We start from the raw sequence: 24,869 nt of genomic DNA, 5'->3' as shown, positions 1-24,869 counted from the left end.
CGCCTCTAATCCTAGGGCTCTGCAGTTGAGGCAGAAGGATTACAAATTCAAAGTCAGCCTCAGCAATTTAGTGAGGCCCTATGCAATTTATCAACTTATTGAGATCCTTTAATCTCAAAATTAAAAAAAAAAAAAAAAGGGTGGAGATGTAGCTCATGGTTAAATGACCCTGGGTTAAACCAATAGTACCCCACCTTCCTGCCACCAGAAAAAGTGAAGAAGTTACAGATACATGAACCATGACATAAAGACTTCGGATGTCAATGAAATTATGTTTACCTCCACCATTTGTTACTACTAAACTGTTGCGATTTTCTTGGTATTGGCTTTCACGTCGTAGCCTTTGTTCTTTAGTAATCTCTGCTACTCGAAGAGGCAGATCTGAAAATTCATCTGTAGGCTTAAAAAAATAGTAGAAACATTAAAAAAATCATTTCCAATTTTAGACAGCATATTTACATGAGCAATGTATAAACTAATTAAAAACTATACTTAAGAAAAAGAAGCAAAAAAGTTTTGGAAATAGACAAGATTATTGTAGGACAATATGAATGTGCCCAAAAGAAAAAGAAATGTATACTTTAAAATAGTTAAAACTTGGGGCTGGGGTTGTAGCTCTGTAGTAAAGCGCCTGCCTAGCATGTGTAAGGCACTGGGTTCGATTCTCAGCATGTGTGTATAAATAAATAAATAAATAAATAAAGGTACATTAACAACTAAAAAAAATTTTTAAAAAGTGGTTAGCACTTTATGTTAAATATATTTTACCATAATTACCAAAAAGAAGAAATAAGGATAGTTATGAGTGTATAAATAAATATACATATATAGAATTATCTACATACATAGCCTCAGCAACTCAGCGAGACCCTAAGTAACTTAGTGAGACCCCATCTCAAAAATAAAAAACAATAAGGGCTGGGTACGTGACTCAATGGTTAAATGCCCCTGGTACCAAAAAAACAAAAAAGTTATAAAGGAGCTGAGGTCAACATTCATTTTGCTTTGGACTCAATGAAACATGTTACAAACTATGTTACCAGTCCTGATAACAAAAGCTCATTTGATCATTTAATACAATGTGTAGCTAAAATATTACATCTTAGTAATTTAAAAAAGCAGAAAACATATCATTGATAATTAAACAAAACAAAAACAATATAATTTTGAGCATGTGGATATTCTTCAGTAAGATCCCATCTTCTTAATACTATTTATTTTCCTACCTTCCAGCACTTCTTCTACCACCTCTGCTCCAGATTATCCCAGTTCCTCAAATTTTAGGATTCAGTTTTACTGACTTAACTGCTATTTGGCTTTCCAGAGTAAGAAACTACTGATACAGTAAAGTACAAGCATGTGAGAATACACATGATAAAAAGATGGTAAAGAAACAGAAAACTATTTTTGGATGATAGAGCTATGTGAGATATTTGTCTTGACTTTTCTGTTATGTAATAAGAAACTAAATCCTGTTTAGATACTTTTCCTTTCATCATTTTATTTTCTCTTAATCAGGAGTTATGACATATAGAAAAGAAACACTTACCTCATTCCCTGACCATCTCTTATCACCACTGTCCACACTATTGAAACCTGAATCAAGGGCTCCATAAGGGCGACCTGAATACAGTTCTTCATGGCTGTCAAAAAGAAACTTCAGTTGTTACTGCAAAGTTCAATATTTTAAAAATTAACTTGTGATGCTAGGTACAATGGTGCATGCCTATAATCCCAGTAGTTTGAGAGGCTAAGGCAGGAGGATTACGAGTTGAAAGCTAGCCTCAGCAGCTTAATGACATCCTGTCTCAAAAGGTAAAATTTTAGGGCTGGAGATATAGCTCAGTTGGTAGAGTGCTTGCCTTGCAAGCATAAGGTTCTGGGTTCAATCCCCAGCACTGCAAAAAAAAAAAAAAAAAAAAAAAAAGATAAAATTTTTAAAAAGGGCTGGGGATGTGCTCAGTGGTTAAGCTCCTCTGGGTTCACTCCCTGGTACCAAAAAATAAAAAATAAAGTAAAATAAGTAATAATAATAAAATAAAATGTGAAATAAGCCAGATACGACTTTTACTTATAAACATTCTCATGGCACTTAGTAATTTAACTATTAGAATAAATGGGCATTCTTTTAACTTTTTTAATACAAAAAGTTCCAAAGAGAAACAAACAGAGTAGTATGAGTCCCCACATGCTTACTGACCTGAAAAATACTACCATTCTGTAGTTGTTTCCTCTATGCCTCCACCCATTCCCCATGTCTCCTCCATTGTTTTTACTTTTAATAGTACTTTTTAAAAAATAAAATTTACGTGCATTGAAATGCATAGATCATAGCTATATAATTTTGACAAATGATTACACCATTGTATATACCCTCTATCATAACAGAAGACACTTCTACTTTGCCACAAAGTTCCCACACACATCACTGTTGAATTAATTCCCCTCACTCTGCTACTCAGTGTTCCTTAGCAACAATCATCACTCTTTTTTTAATCTTAAAGTAGTATGGAAGGCTGAATAATAGTCTCTGAAGATGTTCATGACTTAATCCCTGGAAACTGTATGTTACCTCATGTGACAAAAGGAATTAAGGTTGCAGATAGAAATAAATAGCTAATCAGCTGATTTTAAAATGAGATTATTCTGGTTTATTAGTATGAGCCCAGTGTAACTGCAAGGATCTTTAAAACAGGAAGGAAGCAGAAGAGGTCAATGTGATGTAATGTTGGCTTGAAGACAGAGGAAAAGGACCATGAGTGAAGGAGTCCAGGCTCTAGAAGTTGGAAAAATCAAGAAAAAGGATCCTACCCAGAGCCCACAGCAAAAATCACAGCCCTACCAGCATCCTCATTTACCCTGACGAGACTGTCTTAAGTCTTCTGACCTATAAAAATGTAAGATAAAAACTCTGTTGTTTACACCTCTAAGTTTTTGGTAATTTGTTATGGAGGCAAAAGAAAAGCAATATAATTAGTCTTGCTATCCTAGAACTCAGAAAAATGGGAATCATGTATTCATTAATTTGGCTTTTTTTTTTTTTCTCAACATCATGTCAGGGAGTTTTGTGATGTTTTTGCATTCCTTTTTATTGCTGAGTAATATTCCATGTGAACATACAATTTTAAAAAATCCATTTTTCTGGGCTGGGGATATAGCTCAGTTGGTAGAGTGTTTGCCTCACATGCATAAGGCACTGGGTTCAATCCCCAGCACCATCAAAAAAAAAAAAAATTCATTTTCTGTTGCTAGACATCTTGGGTTATTTCTAGTTTTTGGTCTCTGTAAGTAAAAGTACTACTTTTTTTTGAAAAAAAATTCACCTGTACACAAAAGTTGGAAAAGCAGTACAAAGAATACCTATATAGCTTTCACCTTGATTTCCCCAGTTGTTGGTAATTAAATAAAATGTTTTATGAAGAGCATGTCCATGATCTGTCTGCTTTGATGCTTGTTTCAGAGTCTGGACCTTAAGGACAGGTTCTGTATGTTTTATTACAGCAAAGCCAATCAAGATGCCTGACTGCATGTCAACACTTTCAATAATGAACTGTTAACCACAATATGATTCTATTAATCTGTACCTCTGTAAGAAACACATGAAGGCATAATATCTCATGCACTAATGCTTGTGGAGTTAAATGAAATATCATATAAATGGTTATACCTTGTTATCCAAAGGGAATTGGTTTCACAACTCCCCATGGATACCAAAATCCAGGATGTTCAAGCTCAAAAATTCCTTATATAAAATGGGGTAGAGTGCTTTCATACTTCCATTTATTTAATTAATTAATTTATTTAATTTTGGAGACAGGGTCCAGGCTACGTTGTACAGGCTGACTCTAAACTCTTGGGCTCAAGTAATCCTCCTGCCTCAGCCACCTGAGTAGGGGGTACTACAGGCACTGTCCCCATGCCTGGTGATCCTCCATCATATACTTTAAATCATCTCTAGGTTACTTAAAATACCTAATACAATGTAAATGGCATGTAAATAGTTATTATGCTGTATTGTTTAGGGAATAATGACAGAAAAAAGTCTGTAAATATGCAATACAGGTATAATTTTCCCCTAATATTTTCAATATCTACTTGGTTGAATTCATGAACAGGGAAGGTTGACTGTATATACATATATGCAACAAATCATAATTTCTAAGACATTCTGAAACAACTGCATATCTATAGAAACAGAAAAATACAGAAATTTTCGGAAAACTCAAGATTACCCTTTTTGAGATTACCCCTTTATGCTGTAAAACACTTAAGTATATTTCATTTTTATCATTTCTAATAAAAATTTAAACTATATATCTATATTGCACATTTCCCTTTTCTGAAAATAATATATACTTAGTATGCCTTAGCATTTTCTCAATGAACATCAATTTTTGTATTTTAGTATGGTAATCACTTAAAATATTACTGAAACAGAGGATTCTTGGCATATAAGGTTTACTGGTGTCAGACTGTTATGCTTTTAGAGCTTTACTCCTTCTAAATATCTAAGAATTATAAAATATGGCATTTAGATATTAAAGGATATCTGTAATATACGTGGCTTTTAAAAATGATGGGACATTATTAATATCTCTGAAGTTCCCCTATGCCCCTACACATTAAATCTTTCCTCCTTTCTGTTGGAGTTTAACATCTACTGTGTATTTTAAAGTGTCTGCTTTTTAAAATTCTTTTCTTCTTAATTTTTTAAAGTATATTTTCAGTTGTCAGCGGACCTTTATTTTATTTAAATGAATTGAACCCAGTGCAACACATATGCTAGGCAAGCACTCTACCACTAAGTTACAACCCCAGCCCTCTTCTTAATTTTTGTGCTTCTCTTCTTTTAGAAACCAAATGGAAAGGTGATAATCTGTTTTAGATTAGGATACTGTGTAAATTCATTAGGGTTGTGCTTTTAGGCAAAATTTGACAGGTTCTTAAAGAAGGCCTGAGGGTTCTCTCTTTTTATTTTCAATGTTCAGTTTCTTTTAATGATCCCCATCTTCCTGAAGAGCTGGTATGGGCAGCTAGCCGATGGCAAGAGATGTTCACTTGAAGATCGTGCCCTGATTGAAGGCTTTGCCTACATGCTGGGAAGCCCCCTCCCAAGAAAAGTACTCTTGAACCAGCATCTGGGTCTCCTTGCTGCCAGGATCCAGTTTCCATGTTGTATATGACTTATAGTCCACCTGCCAACCTAGACTCAGTGGAAAGGCAAGCCTCTGGCCTCAGAAGACCCAGACTCCAGAAATGGAGTTGTTATTCTTGGTTCCAAAGAGGATGACAATGGCAAAGGTGTTCTTCCTCAGTCTGTCCAATTGCTAAAACATTCCAGTGATGAGGTTGCAACTCATGAAGGTATGGGTGAGCTCTTCAGGAAAGCAGCACTCAGCATACAAGGACCAGCCATCCTTATCAAAGTGCTCCCAAAATTATGGCAGCACCACAGACAGCGTGTCCTCCTTGGAGTAGTTGCATTTAAATTCATCCAACACAAAGGTTCTCCAGGGCAGGTGAGCAAAGGGGTTCTTGGCCTTGGGCTCAGAAGTCAGTGCCTGCTCACAATCATCCATATCCTCCTCTGCAGCTGGGGCAGCTGCCCTTTTCTCCTCTTTCCACTTGGCCTGGGCCTTCTTCTTTTCTCGTGAGTTCTTCTCTTTTCGTGGGGTGTCCCTGTTAACGTCTGGCTCTCTGAAAACTTCTTAGCATCAAGCTGAACTATCTTCTCACACAGTTTCACCTCCTCCAAAACATCCTGGAACTGGGGCTGGTTAATGCAGGTGAAGAACCAGTGGTTTGTCTTGGGAAAGGCCTGTCGGAAAGAAGGCTCCAAGACCTGTTCATAGAGCCACAACAGGGTTCAGACAACTGGATATCAGCCAGTGTCACTAGTTCGCCCACCAGTAAAGTCCCTGTCTTCAAGTAAACATCCAGTAGCCCCAGAATTCACCACACCACCTCCTTTGCATTCTCATTGGCCTGTTTGTTGTGGTGTAGGGAACACCCAGGTACTAGCAAGGGGCACTATGTCACTATCTGCAAGCTCATCCACTGCACAACCTGGGCTGTTGCCTCTGGAGGACTTCCCCACAGCACCTCATTGCTCACATAGTAGGCGATGGCACTGCTCTCAAATACACAGAATCCATCATTACCCTCAAATGCTAGAACCTTTCTAGCAGGACACTTGCAGATAAATTTAGGGGTGAGACTGGTTTGGCTAAAGTGGAAATGGGGTGGTGCAGAGAGCATGCTGGCCTAAGCCCCAATGTAGTGAGAAGCAATGAGGGTCTTAAAGGCCCTCCAGTTTTTGTGATATGTGTACAGAGTCCCAGCCACCGTGGTGATTCTGCAGAGAAAGGGCAGGTTCTCTCCTGAGTAAAGTCCAGAAGCATTTCTGTACCTTCACTGAAACATCTATCTTGCTTGTTTAAAGGTCTCTGAATTTAATTCCTTTCCTTAAGATTGTTCTAGGTGGGCTGGGGAGATAGCTCAGCTGGTAGAGTGCTTGCCTTGCAAGCACAAGGCCCTGAGTTCAATCCCCAGTACCACAAAAAAAAAAAAAAAAAAAAAAAGATTGTTCTAGGTGGTTGGGACTGTCAAGTAGATGACCTTAAGAGTCATGTGGTATGTAACAGTGATTTACAGACTAAAAGATCCTTAAGAAATGTCAATCGTCAACAAATCAACCTCTTCCTCTCTGAGGGATAAATGAAATTCAGAAAGTTCAAATGACTTCCCATAAGTCACAAAGCTTGTTATCAGCAGAGCTAAGGTTAGTTAGTATTCAAGTCATTTCCCCCAGGAATACTGGTAATGTCTAAAGACATTTTAGTTTTGCCACTGGCACCTAGTGGGCAGAGGTCAAGGATGCTGCTAAATGTCTTATAATGTAGAATAACAATTATCTGGTCTAAAATGTTAATAGTGCTTTAGAATTACACTTTCGTCAAAACTATTTAGTCAATATTATATTTAATACAACATTCTGAGAATAGACATGTTAAAGCAGGTTATTTCTTAATCAAACATTCAGGCAAATTTAAGGATCTAGTTTAATTAATTCCCTGTGTAATGGAATATGATAAATAAAAGAATAGAACATACTTACCAGGAGCCAAAACCCAAGGGTCTCCTATCATAATCTGGCAGATCTGGAGCAATCTTACAAGCTTGTATGTTCAGGAATTTAAATATGTGGATTTTGCCTTTTATACATATCTAAATAAAATAGCATATAAGTGTGACAAAATTATTACTGAACACATTATTATATATGTTCTTTTTAAAACCATAACCAGTTTTTTATATTATGTAAACTGGGATTAGAAGGCATTTCTACCATGTTTGCAGCACAATGTTAAAAAAATAGTTATACTATTTGGTTCAGTGTTATTTTAGGTATTTTACTAGTTTGATCCTGCTTTCTATAAAACAGAAGAGCAGGAAATGACAAAATTATTAAGTTATATACATAGTTTTGTGACCTGTCCCAGAATTCAATAAAAGTTCTTTCAGCTGATGAAACTTTTCTATAGTTATGATTTTTATATATTAAATTTTTACAGATGCCATAAAAAGTACCTTTAGCTTGTGTAAAATCATCAATAAATTCCAGAGTTAAAAGAAATACTGTGAAAACTATGGGTTGACTAACATTTTATGGATTGTAGGATGTCTACGATCTATGTATAAAGCTACTTTATAACTAAATAGTTTCATTTAAGTCACTGAGAAAGAAATGAACAAACTGGTTAAATGGGGAACTTCTGGGTTTAGAAAATAGGAAGAAGGTACAAAAACAATGGTCAAAAGAACATGCTGATACATCTTTAATATGGAAAGCTTATTTTTATTTGTGTCTAACATTTATGTTCTGTATATCCAAGTTTTGCTAGGAGAAACTGGGAAATAAATTTCAAATTTTATTAGAAAAAGAATTTTAGGGGTCTGGGGTTGTGGCTCAGTGGTAGAGGACTTGCCTAGCACAATGAGGCACTGGGTTCGATCCTCAGTACCACATAAAAATAAATAAATAAAATAAAGGTATTGTGTTCATCTACAACTAAAATATATATAAATATAATTACATATACATACATATATACATATATGTGTAATTTTAGAAGAATTCCTCAACCTAAAAAAAAATGAAAATTAGGGGGAAAAAAAAAACACTTGTGGAAACCCCACCTATCTTCCATCCCATCTATTCAAGGCTTCTAAAGAATATATGTGTATGCATTTATTTTAAGAATATTTAACTTCTAACAGAAAGATAAATGTACAAAAATTTAATTCTTTTGTCAAAAAACATACATAACATACTTCAACTATGGTTTACCTGTGCAGGAGGTGACTGCAGTGGATTGTTATCTAGGGTGATCACTTGTAGGTGCCTAAGATTCCGATAACAAACAGGGATTGCTATAATTTTATTGCATGAGAAGTCTAACCGTATCAAAGGCAACTCTGCCAACTCTGCAAAAAGGTAAAATGGAAATGAACAATTAATATTTTAAATCTGCATAATTTTTACAAGCACTTTTAATTAAATATGGTAGATTAATCATAGGTATTTACCTCCATTCTTGGTGACTAACTGATAAAAGCAAAGTGATGTAAAATAAAATCTAGTTATCTATAGGTAGGAATACTAATAAAAAATCAAGCAGTTCGACTTAATACAGAATTACAGAAATTCCCAGAAGCTGGAGGTCCTGAAACCAAAAAAGGTAAGAATAAGGAGTAGATGACCGTCTATATAAAAAGTAGTCAGATATCTAGGTCCCCAGTTACAACTCACACAGCTGGGGCACTATCCCTCTCCAATCCTGTAGAAGTCAGCCAGTTAATTCTCTAGTGAAATTAAATCAGAATAGCTCTGAACTCAGGGACCGCAGGTACACTAGGAAGTCAAGATGAATTGCCAGTTGAAAAATGGAGGATTTAAGTGAAAGACTATACAATCAGTGGCAATTCCTCAGCACATTCCACCCCACCCCAACCCACCCCCAACTCTTAAAGGCCAGTAGATAGGAATACACACACTAATATACAAGAAATAAAGCATCTTTCTCTAGAGAAGCTATACAGTGCCATATAAAAGGCCTTTAGATACTGACATGGCATTCCCCCTAATAAAAACACCCAGTTTGCTGTTTAATTATCCTTCCACAATTTATGCCTCATAGAATCAGAACTTCTAGTCTGCTGTACATAGACAATATATGATCCACAAACATTTAGAGAAGCCAACAACATGTAAGAAAGAAATCAAAACCAACCAACCCACCAAAAAAAGGAACTTAGAAGAAACAAGCAATTATAGAGGAAGCAGAAGGAAATTTTGAAAAGCTAGAATTATCACTAAGACACAAGAGGAATTTTTTTTTTTGGGGGGGGGAGACAAAAACCACAGTAACAAGACTTCTTAGAAATAAAAAATGTGATATCAGAAATTAAAAATTCAGAATAAATTTCTGAAAGTAAATATCCAAGAAGGGGCCAGGCACAGTGGCACACACCTGCAATCCAAACTACTCGGGAGGCTAACTTAGGAGGATCAAGTTTGAGGATAACCTGGGCAACTCAACAAGACCCTGCCTCAAAACAAAAAATAAAAAGGGCTCAGGATGTAGCATAGTGGTACAGCACCATAGAGTTCAATCCCTGTGCCCCCTACAACCCCCAAAATCCAAGAATGGTTGGAACTATTTTATAGGGTAACACAAAAGGACCAAAAAAGGGCCAAGAAAGACAAGAAAAATCAAAAGCTCAAAGAGGTCTAATATTCAATTCCAAAAAATGAACACAGAAACCAAAAAAGAGAAAATAACCAAAAAGAGAAAGAAGACAACTTCTCAGAATGAAGGTCTAGAGTATCATCAAGTACCTAGTATGGTGAATTATAACAACTCCTACTATGGCACATCATCAAAAAGTTCAGAGCAGCAGGAAAAAAAGGAAGATCTTAAAAATCTTCCAGAAAGAAAAATCTAAAAATTTGGTCACAAAAGATTGGGATTAGAAGTGGCATTATATTTTCAAACACCAATTATTAACACTGAAGGCTAAAAATGAAAAAAAAAAAAAGGCTTAAAAGTCCTATAATCTAACAAATTACCAAGCAAGGGTAAGACATGAGGTCTCAAAAAATGTCATCCATGACATGTTTTCACAAAACAACTAGAAGATTTCTTTCAGCAAAATGGAGTAAACTAAGAAAAGGAAGATCTGAAATCCAAAGATAAAGAGTATTCGACACAGAAGAAAATAGATGGGGTCAGCACCACTAGAAAACCACCAGCCCAGAGAAGAGAGAAAATGGGCTCAGTGGGGGAGATGTATAGGAGAAAAAGTGATAGATAATCTGATACATCTGACTAAGAAGGCTGCTGAAGAAAAGGAGTGGAATTAGTCATAGATAGATTAAACAAATTGAACAACAGCAACAAAAAAGGGGCCAGGTGTGGTAGTGCATGCCTATAATCCCAGCAGTTCTGGAGACTGAGGCAGAAGGATCATGAGTTCAAAGCCAGCCTCAGCAGAAGCAAGGTGCTAAGCAACTCAGTGAGATCCTATCTGTAAATAAAATACAAAATAGGGCTGGGGATGTGGTACAGTGGTCAAGTGTCCTTGAGTTTAATCCCCAGTGCCCCCCAAAAAGAATCATTATTAACTTGAGAAAACAAGAACCAAAATATACAAGAAAGGAAATGAAATCAGAGCATACCACTTGAACTGGAAGGGAGTAATATTTACATAGTTACAGTAATATAAATACTGAATAGAGAATTTAATCAGAAGTGATGATAAAATGATACTGGAAAGACAGAAGGAGGAAAATAAAGGTGTGATATGGTGACAGTATAAGAAAATAAAAAACTGATCTATCATAATAGAAGATGAAAGCTGACAAATCAGCAATTGCTTAAAGTGAACTATTTAGAATATGTCAACAAGCCAGGTGCAATGGCCCACGCCTGTAATCCCAGCAGATTTGGAGGCTGAGGCCCTGAGGAACTCAGCAAGACCCTGTCTCTAAATAAAATATTAAAAAAGGGCTGGGAATGTGGCTCAGTGGCTAAGCACCCTTGATTCAATCCCTGATACCAAAAAAAAAAAAAAAAAAGTCAGCAAACAACATTAAAAAAGTCAAAGAAGTTTAATGAAAGTAGATGCTCCTGGCCATGGAAAATAGGTATTTTTTCAATGATGTAATAGTTTATTTAGTAAAATTAAAATTAATTTAATTTTAAATCAAAATGTCAAAATAGAAGATGTAATATGTTAATGACCAAACTGTAGTGTGAGATTAACGCAAACTTCCACGCTAACTTGTATAACTGTTAGAATAAAGTGCCTCTTATCTCAGTTTAAATGTATATGTTGACATTCAGTTTAACTCAGCATAACTGAATATGCTGTAACTCATAATTTTCTTGATAGTTTATAATCAAAATAAGTTAAAATAGATGATAAAATTATTACACTGATTATTATCAGAAACCAATTAACATTTTCATCAACATTTCAATGTTTTCATTAACTGATTTCATATTAATAAATCTTATTACACAAATAAGCTTTTGAAATCAACCTCAGCAGCTAGGTCCTAGTACAGGGATAATCCTAGAGGGAAGTTTGGGTTATTAGGTCATATGTCATGATTTTGGTTCTGCTGAGGATCTCTATGCACATTCTTGAGTTGGTAGCCAACAAGAAGAAAAGAGAAGGTCCTGAAGGTGAAAGGCATGAAGGTTACCGAACAAGTAGTGAGAGGAAAGATATGCATGATGTTGGGTACTGTGGCAGTGACCAGAGTGTAATGGTAAACTGGGAAAGTCATTTGCTTATGTGTTTACTTGGGATTCAAAAATGTCAAAAATATTAGAACTAACTATTGTACTGTATTGAACTGGTGTAAATGTTTGGATTCTACAGGGAGAGCAAAAATACCATTATTAACTCAAATTTCTGTACATTCTGTCATGTTTTGTAGAAAATCACTGTTATGAAAATGCCTGCTGAAGATTTATTTTTAAAAATACAATCTGAAGTGTTTATGAATGAATTACTGGAGTTTGCTTCAAATTACTCTATAGGATGAGGTGGGGAACGTGAATAAGGGTATAGTGAAACAAGTGCTGCCATAGCTGATGACAGCTGTAGCTGGGTGATGGATACACAGAAGTTCACTGTTCACTGTTCCCATTAATATGTGAACTTTTCCATAATACAATTACAGAATATATATTTTGAATAAAATAATGGTTCTTCCTATTTTTACCTTCCTTTATATCTCTTTCTTTCACAAATTTATATTTGTAGAAGATTGATAAAATTACATTTAATCTGTTTAATCATTTTTATCAATCAAGAGAACAGAGTTTATAGTCAGCCTAAAATAACCAGCCTCCTAGGACAGTCTCTTACCTCATTCGTTATTCATTCAATACAACACCTCCACATGGTTAATTAGAATGAACTTTTCCATTGCAGGATGAAGATAAGTTCAGTTCAAGGCCATTTTTAAGTCAGTGCTAAGTGTGCTAAGTGTAAGAATGCTTTTCATGATACTAGACTATCCCATTATCAAAACATGTTACATTTCCTCCAATAGTCATGCTTACCAAAATTTCCAGTGACCCTACCCTGAATTATTAATTATACTGATTGATAAGATATAAAAATAAAATCACTTGTCAATAGTTATCAAAAATTTTTACTGAAGAAACTTTTAAAACTTCACAATAGAACAGATAATACTATCGAATAAACCACTGACTTTCAAAAATTATTCCTAACTCATACATTTTTGTCTTGTGTCTATCATTCTGAGATCTTTAAAATAAAAAAGATGAATAATAATAAAACAGTTGTTTCAGTTTCTTACCTTCAGGCAAACGTACTAAGTGATTTCTTCTTACATTAAGGTCTCTTAAGGCCTCCAGATTACCAATCTGGGAAGGTATAGTTTGAATTTCATTGCAGCTCACATCCTATTTCAAAAAAAAAATACAAAGTAATCATTGTTCTACTATTAAACTTGCCTGCTTTAAATTATCTTTAAAATGAGATTAGACAAGATAATACTTATGGTTCTTCTCAGTTATAAAACAAAATATCATTCTATTGAAGAATAATTCCACAATTTGTACTCACAAATTTAATTTTAAAAACTTATGGACTTTCTCAAGAATATGAATAGGAAGCCTAGGATAGCAGATCAAACAAAAACACTGATGAAAAGGTAAATAGCAAAAATGTACAAAAATACAAAAATAACTATTTTAACATATATTATTCTAATAAGCTAAAATAAAAAATTAAATGATAAAATTATTTGAAAGAAAAAAACTCCATTTTCAAAATGTCAGTTCCAACTATTCAAAAAATGTAAAAATACACAGAAGAGGACATATTATCAAATTAAATGTGAAGAAAAAATAATGAAATATACATAACTTAAAGGTTATGGAAAAACAGACTATTTTATTAGCATCTGATCAACCTGGTTCCAATATATACCTAAGGTAGGCCTCTTTTTCTTTTTCTTTTTCTTTTTTTTTTTTTTTTTGATATTAGGGATTTGAACCCAGGGGTACATTACCACTAACCTATATCCCAAGTCCTTTTAATATATTTTTTTGTTTTGAGATGTCAGAGTCTTATTAAGTTGCCAAAGCTGGTCTCAAAATTATAGTCCTCTTGCCTCAGCCTCCTGAGTAGCTGGGATTACAGGTGTTCTTGTATCTTGGTAATAGTTTTAATTCCAATGGTTCTGAAAAGAGACTATCTATAGTTTCTAAGATTAATAAATTCAGAATTTCATAATTTTGAGATCATCCAAAAAAATTTATAAATCCATGATGTATAATGGCAAAAACTGTCTAGATTAATAAAAGCTCCAAGCTGTACATTAACACTTAAAATTCCTCCAATATATAAGGAAACAAAAATAATACATTTAATATTTAGAAAATCAGACTACTGCTAGGCATGGTGGCTCACTCTCGTAATCCCAGCAACTCAGGAGGCTGAGACAAAAGGATCACAAGTTTGAGACCAGCCTCAGCAACTTAGTGAGGTCCTAAGCAAGACCCTGTCTCAAAATAAGAAGGGCTAGGGATATGGCTCAGTGGTAAAGCACCTCTGGATTCAATTCCTGGTACTAAAAAGAAAAGAAAGAAAGAAAGAAAGAAAATCAGACTACTTACCAAAAATTTCATTAAGCTCAGACATTATTTGTTAAATTTTTCCAAAATACTCTTAAGAGAAAACAATACAATTGTTTACTTTTCCTACTAATTAATAACTAAAGTAGAATCAGAAGTTAGACTTTCAAATCCAAAGATGTAGGCATCAAAGTTTTAAAAGGGTTCTAAGAGAAGCTAAAAAGGCAGGAAAACTGGGTCTGAGCCAAAAGGTCTTAGCAATATATAATATATATCTGGGGAGGGGAATATGATTATATATGTGTGTATATGTACATATTCCAAAAGAGAGCAGTTTACTTCCATTTTTAAAGGAAGAGGAAAAAAGAAACAGGCAATATGGATGTTGCAGAAAGACTGTTAGGTAGGAATCAGGAGCTTTAGGATTACTAATTCTTAGGACTCAAAGTATCAAATAACCTCTTCTGTAGAAAACTAAAAGCAGCTTGTGAAACCTATCTATCTTTGGAGTATTTAGGATACACTAAGTAGAAAAATAAAGTTTAAAGATCTGAAAATAAGAATCTGAATTGTATAATTTACAATTAGTTCATGTTATTACCCCAATCTCTGAAGAAATGACCAACATATATACATTTTGGACTTTATTTCTAGGTTTAACTGGCTCTAAAACAGTAGTCTAAAATCCAGGCTCTAGCTCAAGTATGTCTGTGAATTTTTACATATAACTTCCTATATTAAAAATCTACCTGAAAGAGTGATCTAATTTGTCTAATAAGATTTATGTTATGTGTAGTTTTTTTCCTGTTTATAATAACTCTCTTTGTTAACAAACCAGCATGGAACAATATTCCTAAATCCCAACAAACATGTTTGTATTTAACCACTTCAGAAATATTAAATATGGGCTTTAGTGTTGAGTTAGGCTGGTTTCAAATTCTACTTCTATTATATAACCTTAGGCAAATTACTAATCTGAGTGCTAGTTTCCTCGGCTATATATAAAATAAAGACAATTTTAGTACCAGCTTAAAGTATTATTGTGGTGTAATCATTCTACAATGAGGAAAGTCTAATTCTTGTACTTGGAACATAAATACACAAGAGATGCTTTCCTATAATTTACAAGGAGTGGTAGGTAAAGTTCAAGTAAATGTCTTAGAAAAAATAAGGCAACAACAAAGCCCAACATCATATTTAAATATAATACATACATTAAAAACATGGAAAAAATATAGGGCAGTGAAAAAATACTTCATAGTTTGAGACAGTATGTAGGGGGAAAAAAAAGCCTGACCTTTGTAGTACCCACTACCCTAAAGGGGCTAAGAGAAGATAGAATATTGGTGGTATTAATAAAATTTAATTTGAAAAATCAAATGCACCATCAATTTATATTTCAAAAGTTTAATAACAGAAATCATTTAACATGGGTTAGAACATAATTCTAATGATATTTTCCCATTTTGTGTGGGCCTATTTGACTTTTAGTTCCTTTTTAATTCTATGCCAAGAAGTGGAGTTACTATTCATTCAGTAAAGTTTCAATGCCCAATTTGAAAAAAACTAAAAATACATACTATTAGTAGATCTTTACCAGGTAGAAGAGTATAGTATGACTACAAAGACACACTGAATAAGCAAAAAATTAAAATAGTAACTTACAAGTTCTGTCAAATATCTGAGATGTCCAATTTCTTCTGGAAGTGAGACCAATTTGTTATTACTAGCAATTAAAACTTTCAATGGTAAATTACACAAGTGTACTGGCAATGTTGACAGCTGGTTCCGACTAAATGGGTAAGTAGAAAAAGAGGAGTCAGAGCCTACCACTGAAGAAAAAATTTCCATCTTTCTTATTCTAGACTTAAATATAAGTCTTAGGGTACAGGTAGGACATCAGATTTCAGTTCTAGCTTTCATTTCATCAGATGTCAGCTTTGTGATTTTAGGTACAGGACTGAACTTACAACTGTATCTTATGAAGAGTCCTCATCTATAATTATTTTAATATTTTTCCTACCTATCTTATAGGACTCTTACACAATAAAACTCATTTGTAAAAAATGAATGTTGTATAACCACGACATTATAATTTTATTAAAGTAATATTTACATAAGACAAAACTATTTTAAAGCGGGTAAATACCCTTTCTTTTTCCTCCTGAAGAAGCTACAAACACAAAAGTATTTATATTCTATTTTTACTCATCATTACAATATTATAACTAAATGTACAAAAATGATTCAAATATTGCTCTATGGAAAACAAGTGATAGACTGATTTCATGTGTTATACCAAATAAGTTATAGGTAAGAAATCTTTATTTATACAAAAACAGAAAAATCATAACTAAAAGTAAAATAACAAAGTACATATGTAGATTTAACCTCTTCATCCTTAGTACCAATTCCCTCCTCATTTTCAAGATGTAACTAATACAGATTGTGAGACTTTAAAACCTTTTTTTTTTTTTTTCTTTTTTTGGTACTGGTTAATTGAATCCAGGGGCACTGAACTCCTGAGCCACATCCCCAGTCCTTTTTTATATTATATTTTGAGACAGGGTCTCACTGAGTTGCTGAGGCTGGCTTTGAACTCATGATCCTGCCTCATCTCCCGAGTTGCTAGCATTACAGGTGCGCACCACAACACTACGACTTTTTAATCCAATAATAATTCTACTCCTAGACACTTATCTTAAGGAAAGAGAAAAATATACATTTACATACAAACTTCTCTACTAGTGTTACTTTTATCATGGTAAAAACTGGGAAAAGATCAACTCTGATTATATAACTCAAGATACAATATTTTGATGAAGTTCCTTTATGCTTTTCTACATTTGTGTATTTTCAGTTAAGTTTTATGTTGAAATAAAATAAAACGTTCTTATAAGTTGTGAAAAAATGGAGATGAGTTGAATAAATGCATTGAAAACCTAATACATAAAAGTTCATGGTCACAAGAACCAAATGAAGTAATTTCAGATCTACTATTTTTAATTGAGGAAGTTACTTTGAAAATGTGATTTGAGAATCACTGCTATAAGCCTATTTGAGCCTATTTGACTAATGGCTAGTAGGTAGGTAGGGTGTATTAATCATTGCAAAGCCAAAGATAAGCAGAGACACTAGAAGAACACAGAATATACTGTTGATTTATCCTATGAACATATACAGAAACCGCCCATATGAACAGATAATGAAACTATCTGTAAACAGGTTAGTGAAAGACATGAGAAAATTGGAAAGACCACATAAAACCAACTTAAAAAAAAAAAAAAAGAAATCATATGCTTACCTAATATTTAAGAACGTTAGGGCCTGTAGGTTTAGAATTGCCTCTGGGATATATCGAATACAATTTTGGTACAAGTTGAGATTTTCAAGAGAAACAAAGTGACATGCTTCTATAGGAATTTCTGAGAGGCGATTTCGTGACAGGTCTGAAAGAAAAGTTATTTTTTCAATAAATTTTTACAGAAATGTTAAATTAATAAGCAGGTTTTATTATTAGTTGAATTCCCCAGTGTTCCTATTGTGGAGACTGGTTCAACATATTAAAACATATTTGAGTAAAATCATTTCAACATACATCTCTAAATCTATTGATGGGAAGTGTTGATTTCTTTTGAGTTTCCATATACACTAAAAAATAAAACCACTATTCTTTGTAAATAAAACAAATTCTAAGGCATCCTCAACAAATTATATCAAATATCATACTAAGTTCCAAACAGCCTAGGAAACAAACAGATCCATAAAATTCACCTTCCCAAAGGCAGGTTTTTAGAAAAGCCAAAACAAAAAGCACTTCCCCTTTCTTTACCTAAATTTTCCGGGTTTTGTCAGGACTCAGCAACTCACTGCTCCCACTGCCCAAAGATGAGACTTTGATAAAAATAATTGCAAGGGATTGAAATCCATCATGCACATCAAACTACACGAGCTTATGACACACCTCAAAAAAGATGACAGAAAACCAATCCATTATCCTGTACACTGGTAAAGTAAGAAGAACCAAACATTTATCCTGCCTTCCCTACATGATTTTATTGGTGAGTAGCCAAACAGATGAAGAGAAGCATCTATAAATAAAAACATCCTATCGTGAATGAAAAAGGATAATAGAATATCACCATTTTGCAATCCCCAACGAATTAACGGAACTAGAATTGAGTATAAAGAGCAGTGCTTAGAAAAAGACAAATTAAATGCCTCCCACTAGAAGAACAGACATCACTACTACTGTCTAGTTTCTAATGTCACATGAAGAAGTTCAGTGCATACTGATTACCTTTCTCTTGTAAGCATCTTGTTATGCCTGCCTACCAACTTCAACACTTAGTCTGGAATGCAGAGAACTCATTTAATCCTTCTTCCAAACGAGATTTCTCTATTGTTATCTTTAGTTCTTGCAGTTCCTACAATTGCTTTCTCTACTTCTTTAAGTTTTTCTATTTTGACACATATACTTCTACTTAATCTTTTAGATTATGCATTTGAATTTAACAAAAATCATCCTCTACAAATTAAGAGTATAGAAAAGTTTTCCCCCATCCCTTCTTGTTTTAGTTTCTTTATGGTATAATTAGAACCATGCCACTTTGTTTTTCTGGAGAATTTCAAGATAATTTGTTTTGTTTTGCTTCTTAAACTTGTCACCAATCTCTTCCAGGAGTTCTATTTCACTGAAGTTAATTCATTCTAGATGTTCTCTTTGTTCATCCTTTCTTTGGCTATTGAAGTACTTTTATGAGGATTATGTTTTTTGATAATTCATGGCTCTCCCCCTCTTTAACGCTCAGGTCAAGCTGCAAGGGTACAATGAATGGCAGTTAACACCAAAACAGTAGAAGCAACCTCTAAAAGAACTGAAATCAAGCTTTCCCTCTGGGACATAGCTATTTCTGTGAACTCAAAAATTGAGATCAATTATCTATAGGCTTTTTTATTTTTGTTTTTTATAGTTGTAGATGGACAGCATGCCTTTATTGTTTATTTTTATGTGGTGCTAAGGATTGAGCCCAGTGCCTCACACATGCTAGGCAAGCACTCTGCCACTGAGCTACAGCCCCAGCCCTGTCCACAGGCTTTTTCCCTTGTTTTCAGAGGCCAGCATGTCCCAAGACTCTCACATTCCCTAAGGACTCTGCCCGACTGCCTTACCATAGTAACAGAAATTGGGAAAGGGATCATCTTTTTGTCAAAACACCTCATCATGCTATATTCACTTGGACAAAATTAAAGCTGAGGTAACAGAACTTCAGACTAAAAATTTCCCACATAGGGGCTGGGGCTATAGCTTAGTGGCACAGTGCTTGCCTAGCATGTGTGAGGCACGGGATTCGATCCTGTATCACAAAAATAAATAAATAAATAAAATACAAAGGCATGCTGTCCACCTATAACTACAAAAAAAATTTTTTTTTTTTTTTTTTTGGGTGCTGGGGATCGAACCCAGGGCCTTGTGCTTACAAGGTAAGCACTCTACCGTCTGAGCTATCTCCCCAGCCCCAAAAAATTTTTTAAAAAATTTCCCATATAATCACCATGAATAACTTCTTTAATATGAGGTGCAATTTTTATGAATTTCTATTTAAATTATATTAGTATACTTTCAAAAGTTGGAGAAAGAAATTATTATTATTTTTTTATTTTGAGTCATTGTACACAAATGGGATACAACTATCATTTCTCTGGTTGTACACGAAGTAGAGTCACACCATTTGCATAATCATACATGTACATAGGGTAATGATGTTTGTCTCATTCTATTATTTTTCCTTCCCCCATCCCCTCCCCACCCATTTCCCTCTACGCAATCCATTCTTCCTCCATTCTTCTCTTACCTCCCCCGCCCTGTTATGTATCATTATCCATTTATCAAAGAAATCATTTGGCCTTCAGTTTTTTGGGATTGGTTTACTTCACTTAGCATGATATTCTCCAACTCTATCCATTTACCTGCAAATGCCATAATTTTATTCTTCTTTATGGCTAAATAATATTCCATTGTATATACCACAGTTTCTTTATCCATTCATCTATCGAAGGGCATCTAGGTTGGTTCCACAATCTAGCTATTGTGAATTGAGCTGCTATAAACATTTACATGGCTATGTCACCATAGTATGCTGATTTTAAGTCCTTGGGGTACAGGCCAAGTAGTGGGATAGCTGGGTCAAATGGTGGGTCCATTCCAAGTTTTCTAAGGAATTTCCATACTGCTTTCCAGAGTAGATGCACCAATTTGCAACCACCAGCACTATATGAGTGTATCTTTTTCCCTACATCCTCGCTAACACCTATTATTGCTTGTACTCTTGATAATAGAAGAAATTGCTAATGTCAATTACAAACTGCTCCTTAAATATTTAAGCCGAATCCAGTAAAGATAATTTCAGGAAACAAATTAAAATTAAGCAGAGACTACTTTAGCTAAGCAGAGATAGCTTAATATTTGTGTTATAAACCTAAATTATTTAAAAACCCAGTTTTGTCTCCAAACTAATGGGGGCAAAAAACAATAGCTAGACATATACTAAGTTTAGGTGCAGCTCAATAAACAACTACTCCTTATTTTAAGTGATTAGACAATTTAAAACATGTCTACTTTTCTTTTTGTGCCTGTGGTACTAGAAATTGAACTTAAGACCTCATGTGTACTAGGCAAGGGCTCTACCATTGAGCTACATCGTAAGCCCTTCTTACTCTAAGACAGGGTCTCACTAAATTGCTCAGGATGGTCTTGAACTTGTCATCCATTCAACTGTTAGCTGGGATTACAGCATGCCACTATGCCTGACTAATATGTCTACTTTTAAAATCATAATTTTTAAGGGTTCTCATAAGTTTTTTTCATTTAAATGTATTTTGATTTCAATCTGGACAAGTAGTTTCTTGTTTTAAATGAGAAATCTTTTAATACACTATAAAATCATAAATGAAAAGAGAATTAATCACTTGGGTATATGGATCATCTTATGGAAAATACTGCAAAATAATACTGGTTTATAAAGCATATGTATTATTATAGTCTCTCAGAATAATTTTATAGCCAAAGAAATGTGATTAAGGAGGAAAAACAAATTTTACCCTTTTCAGCTAAAAAAGAAATTGAATATTTTATTCCTAAATCTCTTTTCCCATTTTGCATCATTTATTGAATTATCACACTATACCTTGTAAATATGTAAAATTATACCAATTTAAAAACTTTTCCAGTTTCAAAAGCAAAGCATTTTAACTTCATAAATACAAAAGACTGCATTGAAACATATATGCACTTGAAGAAATAGAAAATATTCTGTTCAGTACCCAGAAGTCCCAATGTAACTGTTCCTGATCATAACCCCTTTCCCTCCCCAAAACATGAAACCAATGTACTAATTTTTGTGATAACTGTTTTGATAGTTTTAGTTTTAATACTTTATAATCTGTAATTGGTCTTCTATATTAATTTCCTGTCACTGTTGTCTGTGACAAACTATTACAAACTCAGTGGCTTAAAATAACACAAAGTTCTTATTTCACAATTCTAAATATCAGATGTTGGAAATGGGTTCCTTAGGTGAAAATCAAGGTGTCATCAGTGCCGAGTTCTTTCTGGGGCCTCTAGGGCAGAATCCATTTCCTTCCCTTTCCAGTTCCTAGGAACTGCCCACATTCTTAGGCTCACAGCCTCATCCCTCCATCTTTATGGTAGCAACATTAAGCCAAGTCCTTCCCATGCTATTCCTTTTTCTGCCTCCTTATGCTTTTAAGGATCCTTGTGATACTGTCTGCCTCCCACATGTGCTCCTGCCCCCAGTGACCAGGATAATTTTCCTATTTTAAGGTCAGTTGATTAGCAACCTTAATTTCCCTTGCCATGTAATTTGACATATTCACAGGTTAGTTATTAGGATATAGACATCTACATAATTCTGGAGGGCACAATTCTGCCCTTCATCTCTTTTAACTTTCTAAAACATATATTGTATTCTTGTGACTTTACTCAACATTTAGACCCATTCATGAAGCTGCATACTATGGTAGTTCCTTCATTTATACTATCTTCATAGTTTTCTACTGTATGAATATGCCACAATTTACTTAAGTATTCTACCAATGAACAACACTGTGTTTATAATACATTGATGTAGAAATATACCTAGAAATGAAAATGCTTATGTAATAAGATACACAAGCTGAGGCAGGAGGATCTCAAACTTGAGGCTGCCTGAGGAACTTAGTAAGACCATCTCAAAGTTTAAAAAGAAAAAAAGAAAAAAATTTTAAAGGACTGGAGATGTAGTCAGAGGCATAATGCATAATATTCAATCCCCAGTACTCCTCCAAAAATTACATATGAATATATATGTATTTTTTTTCAACATCACAAGAGAATGTCAAACTGTTTTCCAAAGTGGTTGAATCAATTTAAAATCCCTCAGCAGTGTTCGAGAGTTCTTATGGTTAAGCATGCTTGCCCATGCTCGTTAGTATATTTAAATTTTTGTACAGCAGGATCTCATTGTGATTTTAATTTTCATTTCTGATTATTAATGACATAGAACAGTTTTTCAAATGTTTATTGGCCTTCTAAATTTCTTTTCTCATAGAGTGACTGTTTTGTTTTGTTTTCATTGCTGGGGACTGATTGAACCCAGGGCTTTGTGCATGCCAGACAAGAGCTCTACCACTGAACTACTCTCCCAGCTTAAGTCTTTTGGTTTGTAGGATCTTATAAATTCTGAGTGAGTCCTTTGTCGGTTATATGTGTTACAGATATCTTCTTCCAAATAAGGAAGCAGATGCAGATGCAAGCTAGACTCTTCTTGAACTAGTTCTTGATTGGTGCTGTGATCACCTGAGAATATTGGATTACCGCTCCTTTACTCTTCCAAAGCAGACTCTGCCAGTGATTCTCCAGAAGTTTCCAGAAGCCTTCAATCTTAGACCAGGGTAGCACTGTTGATCCCTCTTGTTCTGGGGCTTCTGCCTCTTGGACTGTGCAGCTATTGGTTCCTCCAGCTCTCCAACCTGCAGATGACCATTGTGGACTATCCAGCTTCTGGTCATATAAGCCAATCTAATAAATTCCCTTTTTATAATCATACTTCCTGTAGAGGACCCTGACTAATACATATGGAGAGCTGCTACTGCACTTCTAACTGTTGGTGAGACAGGGCATGGGTCTAATGCTGAGTTGCTGTATCAATCACCTTTATGCAGACTGGCAGATGAACAATGTGCATTGTTTTGTAATTTAATTTTCCCCTCATCATATATTTGTTCTGGTTATATCTGTTGAAATAAAGTTTTATGTCTGCCAAATCTAATAAAAATGTTGGTTTGTATTTATTAAAAAAATAATATACCTTCTTCCAATTTGTGGTTTAAAATTTTACTCTCCTTCTGGTATCATATGATGAAAGTCTTTACTTTTAATAGAGTAAAATTTAATTTTTTCAATTAATATTTTCCTTTCTCATTTTTTTCAGTTTTAAAAGAAATCTTTCTTCAACCCAAGGTCATAAAGATAGTCTCTTCTATAAGTTTTACAGTTGATAATCACATTTAATTTATTAGGAACTGATCTACAATTTGAGGTAGGAGGGCGGTTTCATTTTTTTTTCCCATGGGGATATCCAATTGTTCCAATGACAGTTACAGAAAGACCATTTTCTGCTCCACTATTTCCCTATAATGCCTTTGTCATACATCAGGTCTCTGTATTTGTGGGTCTGCAGGATGCTCTTTAATTGGTTCCATTGCTCTGACTATCCTTATATCAGTACTACATAATCTTAGTATAGGAAATTTTTTAAATGGACCAATTATAAAAAATGCTTTCTGAAATTTTTATTGGTATAACACTGACTCAAGCAATTTGAGAAGAAACAATATCTTTGCACTATTGAATCTTTCAATCTATGAATATGGTTTAATTTTCCATTAACAAAAAGCTTCTTTAATGTCTCTCAGTGAAGTTTTATAATTTCCAACAGGTCTTTCAAAAAAAAATATTTTGGTATATTCTCAAATTCTGATAATTTTATGGAAGGCATGTTTAAAGTTTTATTTTCTAACCATTTATTACTCATACATAGAAATATTTTAGTGTTTTGTTATTCGGTACCTAAATTTTTAAAATTAGATTTTCCTTGTGAATTGAGGTTTTTGTAATTCTTAAATTACCTCTTTTAATTCTATTGATACTATCTGCTTTGAAATCTTTTGTTTGTTGTGGTAGACACACTTTAATGTGACTTCCATTATCCCTGTTTATACCTTGTATAATACCTCTCCTCTGTTTAAGGGTGGGTGGAACTTGTTACTTGCTTCTAACCAACAGAATATGGCAAAAAGTGATATGATGTCACCCTGGTGGTATGTTACATTACATAAGATTCTACCTTGCTACCAGAGTTGCTTCAGTCTGTCTCCCAGAGTCACTCTGCTGCTGCCTCTGAAAAAGCAGGCTGCTTCCCACAGCTGCAAGTAAATGAACTCTGTCAACAACCTGAGGGAGAGTCCATGAGAACTCAGCCCTAGGAAACAACTTGACTGTGATCTTGCAGCAGATTCAAAGGCCATGCCTGGACTTCTGACTTAAAAGCAATTAGGACATTTTTTATGCTGCTTAATTTGGGGTAATTTGTTATAGAGTATTGAAAACTTACACAGTAAATA

General features: G+C 34.3%; 1 protein-coding gene and 1 pseudogene across 10 annotated transcripts in view; both read right to left on the bottom strand.

The window, feature by feature from the left end:
- Positions 1-24,869, bottom strand: part of Lrch3 (leucine rich repeats and calponin homology domain containing 3) — a 115,944-nt gene that overhangs the window by 55,929 nt on the left and 35,146 nt on the right. For all 10 annotated transcript variants that reach the window (XM_047565011.1, XM_047565018.1, XM_047565008.1 and 7 more), the window contains exons 2-8: positions 17,491-17,635; positions 15,852-15,978; positions 12,905-13,010; positions 8,351-8,487; positions 7,118-7,227; positions 1,550-1,643; positions 280-400 (exon numbers count right to left, since the gene is read on the bottom strand). In XM_047565011.1, coding sequence (XP_047420967.1) covers positions 280-400; positions 1,550-1,643; positions 7,118-7,227; positions 8,351-8,487; positions 12,905-13,010; positions 15,852-15,978; positions 17,491-17,635 — 840 coding nt within the window. The remainder of the gene's footprint in view (positions 1-279; positions 401-1,549; positions 1,644-7,117; positions 7,228-8,350; positions 8,488-12,904; positions 13,011-15,851; positions 15,979-17,490; positions 17,636-24,869) is intronic.
- Positions 4,806-6,258, bottom strand: LOC124992771 (elongation factor 1-gamma-like; annotated as a pseudogene).

Source organism: Sciurus carolinensis, chromosome 9, assembly GCF_902686445.1.
Source record: "Sciurus carolinensis chromosome 9, mSciCar1.2, whole genome shotgun sequence".
Taxonomy (NCBI): Eukaryota; Metazoa; Chordata; class Mammalia; order Rodentia; family Sciuridae; genus Sciurus; species Sciurus carolinensis.
This window is presented reverse-complemented; position numbering and strand designations above follow the sequence as displayed.